The sequence below is a fragment of the Myripristis murdjan genome, chromosome 8 (assembly GCF_902150065.1).
Source record: "Myripristis murdjan chromosome 8, fMyrMur1.1, whole genome shotgun sequence".
Taxonomy (NCBI): Eukaryota; Metazoa; Chordata; class Actinopteri; order Holocentriformes; family Holocentridae; genus Myripristis; species Myripristis murdjan.
The window spans coordinates 10,422,758-10,431,986 of record NC_043987.1 but is presented as its reverse complement, the minus strand read 5'-3'; the positions used below and the strand labels follow the sequence as shown (position 1 = coordinate 10,431,986).

The 9,229-nt window shown below is 41.2% G+C and overlaps 1 protein-coding gene across 2 annotated transcripts; it reads right to left on the bottom strand.

The window, feature by feature from the left end:
* Positions 1 to 1,119: 1,119 nt before the first annotated feature.
* On the bottom strand, positions 1,120 to 7,124 carry jpt2 (Jupiter microtubule associated homolog 2). Of its 2 annotated transcripts, none has more exons than XM_030058720.1 (5): positions 6,969 to 7,124; positions 5,859 to 6,010; positions 4,094 to 4,248; positions 3,197 to 3,233; positions 1,120 to 2,685 (listed from the first exon to the last, which is right to left on the bottom strand). In XM_030058720.1, the coding sequence occupies exons 1-5, from the start codon at positions 7,022 to 7,024 to the stop codon at positions 2,408 to 2,410; spliced, it is 678 nt and encodes a 225-aa protein (XP_029914580.1). In that variant the 5' UTR covers positions 7,025 to 7,124; the 3' UTR covers positions 1,120 to 2,407. The 2 variants fall into 2 exon arrangements, with proteins under 2 accessions (XP_029914580.1, XP_029914581.1); XM_030058721.1 differs by having other exon boundaries at positions 4,103 to 4,248.
* Positions 7,125 to 9,229: the final 2,105 nt, after the last annotated feature.

Genomic DNA, 9,229 nt, shown 5'->3' with positions numbered 1-9,229 from the left:
CTTTAGATACTTCATGCTGTGGAACATAGCCCATGTCTCACTTTTCTGTGGCAGCTCAAAGCTCAAACATGGTTATGTGTGCATGAAATATGATAAAACTGGACATGTTGAGTCTGCTACTTTGGATCCCATTAAGTCAATTAAATTTAGAAGTTTGCCTTCTCTGAGGACGGCACATAAGGTGAATTCAGGCTGAACCAGAGCCTGACTTCTGCATCAGTGCTGAGCAGCAGAGGACTGCCACACACTAGTACTTTCAATTTCTCATCTCCTGTTGTTTCTCTCACACAGGATTTTTACATCAAGGTGTTGCAAAGGGAAAAAAAATGCCTCCAGCCTCTCCTTCACCCTGAGGGAGGTTAGAGGAGCAGCAAAGAGCATCACAGTCCCTCTGCTGTTCCTGTCACCTCCGGTCTGCCTCAGCATCGCTGTCAAGGAGAGTCTGACATTGGGTACAAATGGCTCAATCTCCACTGCAGCAGCATCTTCAGGCACGGTGAAAATAACCTCTGCTGCTTGGTTGGTTTGAACACTGAGTCCTGTTTGTCTTATCAACCTCTACAGTCTATAAGCAGCAAAAAATTCAACCAAGAAAATAAATGTTACATGTACCAGAATTCCTTCACTGGTTTGGTGTGCTGCTTGGTTTCCTACATACATAGCTTATCTTTACCTGTGTATATGCAAGCAATCTTATAATCAACCCTTTTGTGTTGTGTTTTTAAACATTAGATGCACTCTTGTCTAAAACTCTTAAAACCTTATGCGCCAGTGTGCAGTGCCAAGTTTAAAACTAAAGAAATTACAACGAAATTCCCCTGGGTAACATGTGGCCATTTCGGCTGAGAGAAAGCCGCTTTGCACATGGTGCTGCCAGAGAGCAAAGACAAAGGCATCAGTGTGTGTAATTCAAGCACTTACATTAAATCTGAAGCAGCCCAGGACTTAGCTTGTTTATGTTGTATACCCATTGGTCCTGATAAACAACATTACAGCTATGTATAGTTTTTTACCACCCAACCTATTTTAGTTTTACCCTGAGTCAATCTATTCTTCAGTTGCATGGAGATTAGTAACATTGCATGAATTTGACTAAGTAACGGAATGACATGAAACAACTCCAAATGCAAAACAATATTTTTATTGTAATACACAGGTTATTTTTTTCTGCTATGCTCATTGCCTGCCAGGCACATCAACATTCAGGGGACAGGCAGGCAAAAGAAAACCACAAACATGCAGTCGTGAAATGAGTGAAACCGAGATTATTGACAAGGGTCTTCAGCCTGCCTGGACCCAGGCAGGCCATGCACTTTTCCAGAGTTCACTTCTGTTCAGCCGTTTTAATTTAAAACATAAACAGAGGCCTACCCCAAGCGAAGAGCACGTTCTCAAATAAAGCAAGCAATGATGACAGAGCAGAAAAGTACCCGCACAACATATTCGGCATTAACACCAATCACATAAAATCAAAGTGGAATTTTTGAGGAAATAGAAAAGTTTGGGAGTAAGCTATAGCATTCATCTTTGTTTCTTAGTCAATTTTTGGTATTTCTCCTGGAACAGATTGTGCTCTAACAGCAGGTAATCAAAGTTAAGACAGGATCCAATGAGGAGAGAAAAAAAAAAACAGACAATATAACAGGAGGTCAGACAGAATGATGAGATATCAGATGATTGTACAGTAAAATGTTGTGGTTTAACACGAGTCTTATTTGAAACATTCACCCAACAACAATTCTTTAATAAGGATCTGGTGGTGTCCATAACTTGGCACTAGGGGAACTCCCTGGAGCAGCTTACATCACGTTACTATATCTGTTCATCTCCTGCTTGAATGAAATCGTTTGAACTAAAGAGGCACTGAGAACTGTGAGCAAATTTCTGTTAAGGAATCATACCAGGTCAGATAAAACCAACTCAATCTAGGACCATTTCCGAAAACTGAAAACTGTCAAAACCTTCTCTTTGCGGTGCCCTCACAACTGCCGAGAGCAACAAATTAGCAGTTTCAAATCAACAGAAAAAAAACGCGATTTGATACAAAATAATATGCTAAAACACAGCAACAGTAATATTGAGACTGAATTGTATCACAGTTCGACTGAGTAGATAGTAGCTAACTTGTAGATTGATTGATTGGCTGATTGTATGATGGAGGCTTGGAAGGTATGTGAAAGCATCAGACGAAGGGGGGAGGACTGGGAATAGGGCTAAAAGTGCAAGAAGCAACACATCTGACCAAGAATTTAATGTCAACAACAAAAATTCCTGATTTCTGGTTAGTCAAACAGTTTAAGTAAAAGGAGGCGGGGGGTGGAATGAGAGGGGGGCAGCAGACAGGAAGGAGTGCTTGGATAAAACTAGGAAGGAGTGAGTGTGTTTGTGTGTGTGTGTGTGTGTATGTTCAGTAGAATATGACACTGGACTTTCCTCCTGGGGGGTTGAGGACCCTGTTGTGAGAGCGAGGCCTGGGACCCAAGTGGGGCTCGTGGTTCTTTTCTGTAGTCTGCTCAGGGGACTCGGGGGCGGCTGTTGGCTCTGGACTGGCTGAGACAGCAGCAACTTCAGCAGCAGCAGCAGCAGCAGCAGCAGCAGGAGGCTCCTCCTTGGCTGGCACCACAGCCGGGGGAGCAGGCTCCTCCCTCACTTCAGGTTGGCTCACCTTGGGCTGGGGGGCTTCAACTTAACAAGGGACAAAAAAAAAAAAAAAAAAAAAAAAAAGGTGGAATCATCTCTTAATAAATTGCCTGTCTAGGAGAAATATGTCCACTATACTTGATTAATATCTTAATTCTGATCTTATTCGAAAACAGATATAGACCTGAGCCCCGGCATGGTGCTTGAGAACTTTTAGGCCCTTTATGTTTAATCTTTATTTACTGGTTGCTGTCTTTTCCTCGTGTGCTTTTCATAGAGTAATTTATACTGGTAAAACCAATAGAAACAAACCTTAGCCCTCTTTTTTTTTTTTTTTTTTTTTTTTTAAATCAAATATGAAAAAGGTTATGTGTACTAAAGTAAACAAGGACAATATACCTAGAGACCATATGGAAACTTATTTTTGTTGTGCACACTGTCCATTCTAACCTGATACAATTCGGAATTGGATTCTAATGCAACAGAATGTGGGATGAGTCAAAACAATAATAAAATTCTGATAAAAAGTTCATATGACTGAAGACAGCAAACTCACCTGGTGGCTCAGCCTCAGGCCCCACAGCTAAATTGTCCTGCAAACAAAATTCAATTTAAAAACCGATGTTAATACACTTTGGAATCTCAAGAGGCAAGAAAAGGAAGCTTGTAACTCAAATTCGGCTCAAATTCAATTTATTTTAAATATGATGGCTTTCTGTGTCCAACAGACTGTAGTTCTGCATAAAGGAAATTTACCGCTTCATTCATAAATATTGTTCATATGACAGGTGGTTTCTGAGTCTGCCATCATCTAAACTCTTTACACAAGGTCCCACACATGAAACGATGATCGTTCTACAATTCCACGGCGGTTTTGGGTTTCCAAGCCTGTGAGCATGCGGCTGTGTAGAATACCACAAACACCGTCACCAATTAGAATATTACAGCAATATTAAAAAAGGTTACATTAAAAGGAGCTGCTTCTTAAAACATCTGTACTTGACAATACTCAGGTTGCATGTGCGCTGCTCAGACCTCTAATAGAAGCCTGCAACCTGTCCTCACCTGTCAGTGAGGAAACACAAAGAGATAATGGAGGTAAATATTTTACTTTTGTACCCGCAATGCAATTGTTTGGTTAAAAAGCACTTTGTTTATTGTGCATGTGCTGTCAGGAGAAATTTGCTGGATTTTTAAAATGCTTTTAATGGAGCTGTACTTCAGTAGTTTCAGTGAGAAGGCTGCGATGACGCTATGCAGCTGACTCACTGTGTTTGGTGTCCCATGAGCACCGGTGCAGTTTTCAGCTGATGTCGTGCGTAGATAACGACTCAATTTTCATTTTGTGGTTAACTCTTCCGTTAAGAGTCAATTTGCCTGTCTGCGTTTATGAATGAGAACAGTCAGTAGAAATGGGGTTTACAGAAAACTACTACAGCAAAATTACATTTACTGGGCCTACCTTTGGTTTATTGGGGTGGCTTCGGATTTGGACAGGGGAACTCTCTGCCGCCCCAAAAATGTTGCTGGTTGCTCCACCCGGGGGAATGGGTCTCTGTTGTTGAACTGGAGGCTCAGGTTGCCCAAATATTCCACTAGTCTTCCCACCTACACCAAGAACAAAAACAAAAACGTTATTTGAGAATGGACATTATATGGGTCTGAAATTTTACAGTTTCTCACAGCAGTCTGGGTACAGTTCTGGAAACACGTGTGTGTGCGTGTCAGGATCAAATCCTTAATTTTCCACAGAAACCATCCCTACATGTGTTTCTTTTTTTTTCGTGCTTCTCAAACAGTTTGCAGTACCTGATACTGCCTTGAAGTGTTCCACTTTTTGATTTTGGAAGTCATAAATAAACTGTGGCGCCTCAGTTGCTTTTGATTTCAAATTACAAACACTGGTACCAGCAGCAGCTTTAGTGGCTGTTCTATTTTAGAAACCAAGCAGCACAGGGCAGCAGCAGAATGAACATGAGAAAATCTGCATCAAATGACTGCTGTTTTAATTTATTGATAACATGTTATATCTAGAGGTAAACAATGCCATTCTTCACATAATATCAGAAAATGCAAATAGCAACATCAGCGATTTTACTATCAATTGCTAACAGTGCTACCATGCTCCGCCCCATAAATTCCACATCTGAACAACTTGGGACGATAGGAAATTCTGACTTCTCCGGTCATATCTACCACTTTGTTGGAGTTGTCTGTGTGCAGTCAACCCGTAATTGCATTTTGCATCACTTGAATGTGGCATACATTGCTCTCTTTGGCTGTTCTTAATGATATCCTTGTGTGACATACTGCACCAAGACATTTTAAGATTACATGTTAACAGGAAGGGGAAAAAAAGCAAAAATCACTCAGTGACTTGGGTGAAAGCAGAAAATTCAAAGACCTACAGAAGAAGTAATGAATGGAAATGAAATTACAAGTTGGTTGTATGTTGCTAGAATATATCAGTGTCCATCAATAGCAAGATATAAACTTAAAACTAACTTTGGGAACCTTTAAACCTAAGCGTAAGTACAGGGTGATGCAAGTGATTTTAGCTGTTTGAAGTCAAGAATAAGAGCTGGGTCTACAGCTGGTGTGAGCTAATTCAAAACATATGCGACAGTCTGCTGGCTTGATAACCTCAGTGACACATTTGCACTCACACACTCAACCCTGTAATATTTAGATTAGGTGGCTAGTGAGAGGAGATGCCTGCCTTATGATCCTACACATTTATAATCCCATAGCTTGTTACGATCTGCAGTGTTAAAGTATCATTCTTTTTGCATCTGCACTGGGTGTCTACATCAATCATCTCCCTGCACTGTGGAACCATGAAGTGCAACATCAAACTCTGTGTATGGGTAAATAAAAGTGATATATCCCACACCCTTTCTAGAGTGACAACAATTCCCTGGCTATAACAGGGAGGGCTCATTCCACAGTGAAGGGCGACAGATAAGGTAGCCAGGGTGACTGAATGGATACTGTCTGGAAAGTGTGAGAACATTTTTAACAGGAAACTATGAACAGCACATACATGACTCGGCTATATTGTATATTATACAAAATCTACAGCTGGACGAAGGGGGGCATGGAGAACCAAGCAAGTGAAAGCAACTCTTCTGCACTGGAATGATCACATTTGGATGACAGTTTTCACACCCTGGACGTTGATGGATGCTTTTGGCCTCTGCTCGTCATGTTGACCTAACCTGGAGGGTTGGAGCGTTTGGGGCCTCCCTGCGGCTCCTCTGCTGGAGCAAAAATCGTAGACGCCATTTTATTGGGCCTTCTTGATGCTGCTGCATCTTCATCAAAGCCACCAAACAGGTTACTGGAGCCACCTCCGGGAGGCCGCAGCACCCTGCAGAAAGACAAAATTATATCACTGTCACTTATCCAGGTTACTATCAACAAGATCACTGATCTGTCTGCTCACACTGAGACAGAGACTGTGTGTATGCCTTTAAAACAAACAAAGTAAAATGTCAACTTCTCCAGCTGGTTTCTTTGTTATTCAATTTGTATTTAAGTACACTTAATGTGCAAGGTGCCATTCAAGAAGTTGTCATTTCAAGTAAACTACAACCAATCTGAGGATCAAATTCAACTTTGGCCAATCAAAGAGTCGTGGATGTTTTGAGAAATGCTCTATATGATATGGCTAGTGTTCATACTAGTCGATATTTCGCCTTAGTTTTACTTTCAGACTTAGTTGCACTGTTAATATTTGACAGCTAGGACCACAGGCGGGGAGTCTGAGATTCAGAAAGTCTGTGTCACAGTGTGTAAACGCTTTCATTTAACTTTTAATAGACTTAAACTGTGTCCTTAAATTACTACAAGAGCTAAAGGACATTTGGACAAGGCAGCTAAACTGAGATTACCCAACTTTCGCTGTCAAAAAAAAAAAGGAAACAGAGTGTCTTCCTTTGGCCAGAACAATGCGGCTGTTAACAAGCACTTGGAGGAGACAGAAGTGGCTTTTACACTTCCGCAGGCGCACCAGACAACGCCTGGTCGGCTAGCTTGAAAGCTAAATCATGACTAAGTTCACCGAGATCCCCCCAAACAAAGGAAGAGGAAGCTGGGCGACTGCACTGAGATAAACTACGACACAGAGGCCTGAGTAAAAGCTTTAAACACGTGGAAGGAGTGGTGTTGCTCTTTTGTTAGACAAAGCATAAACTGAGCCGCGGTTAAACAAGGCAGCGAAATTAGCTAAGAACAAGACTAGCCGGGCGGCTGCCTAAAACTTAAACTAAGGCAGTGTTGACTGCTCCCAAAAACACAGCGAGAAACACGATTGTACATGTGTTTACCTTGAACTCGGTTTGGAACCGGTGTCCAAGCCCTGAAACATGTTCGTCGAAGTCATTGTGGTTTGAGTTTATGTCGTTGACAAAACTCCGAAGACAAAACAACTTCTCCCGTTAGCCCGACTGGACGCCCAGATACTTCTTGCCTGCGTGTGCCCAGCCGAGCTGTTTTTAACTCCGCCCCCACCCCGGCACGGAGCAATATGATTGGTCCACAGCCAGGCGGTGGAATGATAAGGTGTGCTCGTTTTTAACCACAAGGTATCCTCCTGATCACATGACAGGGTTTTCGTTGTACTTTTTATTTACAGAATAATTTCTCAAAAAAAAAAAAAAAAAAAAAAATCTAGACAAAGAGTTCATACTAGACTGATTTATTACTCAAGTCTAACAATCGCAATTTTCTGCAGAGGAATCATACATAATTTGATTTTTATGACTTGGCTTAAAAATTATTTAAAAATTGATTTAATGATTTGTTAAACATATTTTATTAGAACGGAAAATTTAATACTCTCAAATCACAAATTGGCAAAAACTTTTACATTACTCAGAGAGATTTCAAATTTACTCCAAGTGGTTTCTTTCTCCCTTTCTCTCCCCTACATTTTGTTATTTGTCATTCATTGCAATTTGTGTTTATATAATTTTTGCACTTACATATATTTACAGCATCGTTTCTGGTGAAAATGCATGTAATATGTGTACCTCATGTACTTGACCTAATTTCAGTCAAAAAGGAGAAAACAAAGTGATGTCAATCGTGAATATCCATAAAAGGCTAACTGGACTGTTATGTATGGGTATATGTTTTATTTATTATTAGTGATGACTCAGGGAGCTCCTACTTCTGGGACGAGGGTAAACTCCGCCCTGTCGGTGTCGACCGGGAGAACTAAAACAAACGCACCATACCGTAATTTCACTGCTTGGTATGACTGCGAGTTTTCCCCACACCCCCTGTGATTCGTCAGTCCCGACGTCAATCATTTCATGGGCGGAACACGTTATTGTGAACACTGACTTGTTGAAGTAAGGCCCCGTGGCGCTGACGCAAAACTCGTTGAAATAAAGCCGCAGTACAGCAGTGTGCTAGAACTACAAAAATACACGCTAAAAACAAATAATTTTAAAAAGCACGGCGGGAAAAAAACAACAATTGGTCATTCCCGATACCCGCTCTCAACCCCAATTGGACGCGCTTGCTGTCAATCTTATTTAATTATCGTCCGCGTGTATTTTCTGACCAATCGCCGGGTTTGTTTTCTAGTAGTAGTGGGCGTGCTGAGGCGCGTGAGGAACCGCTCTGCAGGAACTGTCAGTGCAGCTCCGCGAGCCCCGAGCAGCGAGGTCGGCGGGTGGCTGCCGTTAGTTATGCTAGCGTATGTTTAGGTTTGGGAATATCACCAGCCATCTTCCACTTCAGGTAATTAATAACATTTATTAGAATTTAATGCGCTCACATGTTATCGAGGCTCTCCGTGGTGTCGTTATCACCTCACCGAGAACAGCTGTTGGTGTCTCCGCTATCTGACGTTAGCCAGCCGCGGCGGTTATGCTAGGCACCACGTTATGAATGGACATGGCTCTTACATGTATTCAGTGTAGCTTTAACACAGCTTTACTGTCGCTGGTTTCGAGTGATATTGTAAATACTCTTGGCTAAACCAGTGAATTCATCACTTGGCTCGTTATTTTTGGAAGGGGACTAACGTTACATGCTGTTGTTTTGTATTAAGGGAGTTATTATTATGGAGCTACGCGTGTTAATGTAGGATACTATATCACTTGAAGCCATCCTTTAACTTCATGTTGACATTAAATTGAAATACAGTCCAATGTCATTGTTAACACTGGTTACTTTAAGTTGTGAGGAGATGATCAGGGTATGACAGTAGTAGTTTTGGGCTCTTTACAGGCAGATCAGTTTTAGTCCTATAAACTGGTGGCTTTCAGCTGGTGGCATTTATATGATAATTTGTGATTGTCATATAAGTTACATTTCTTGACATTTAACCAGACACAGTATTTTGTGCCTTATCAGAGTGTAGATGAGTAATGATGTTCCTCCACAGTTTCAGACTGAATCTCTGGCTCCTTGCATGCTCACAGGCTTTGTTTATTTAGGCAAGTTTTCTCTTGTTATCACTCTTTCTCATACTCTCTTTTGATATTATTGAGCAAATCTCAGTGAATAATTGCTTAAACAATATGTTATAAATTTGTTATGTTATCTGTGCTACATACCATTATTTTTCAAGTGG

Coding starts and splice junctions, on each gene's coding strand:
- jpt2 (XM_030058720.1), bottom strand. CDS start 7,024: ATGACTTCGACGAACATGTTTCAGGGCTTGGACACCGGTTCCAAACCG. Junction 6,011..6,968: donor GGTTCCAAACCGAGTTCAAG/GTAAACACATGT, acceptor GTCTTTCTGCAG/GGTGCTGCGGCCTCCCGGAG. Junction 2,686..3,196: donor GCCTGAGGCTGAGCCACCAG/GTGAGTTTGCTG, acceptor TCCCTTGTTAAG/TTGAAGCCCCCCAGCCCAAG.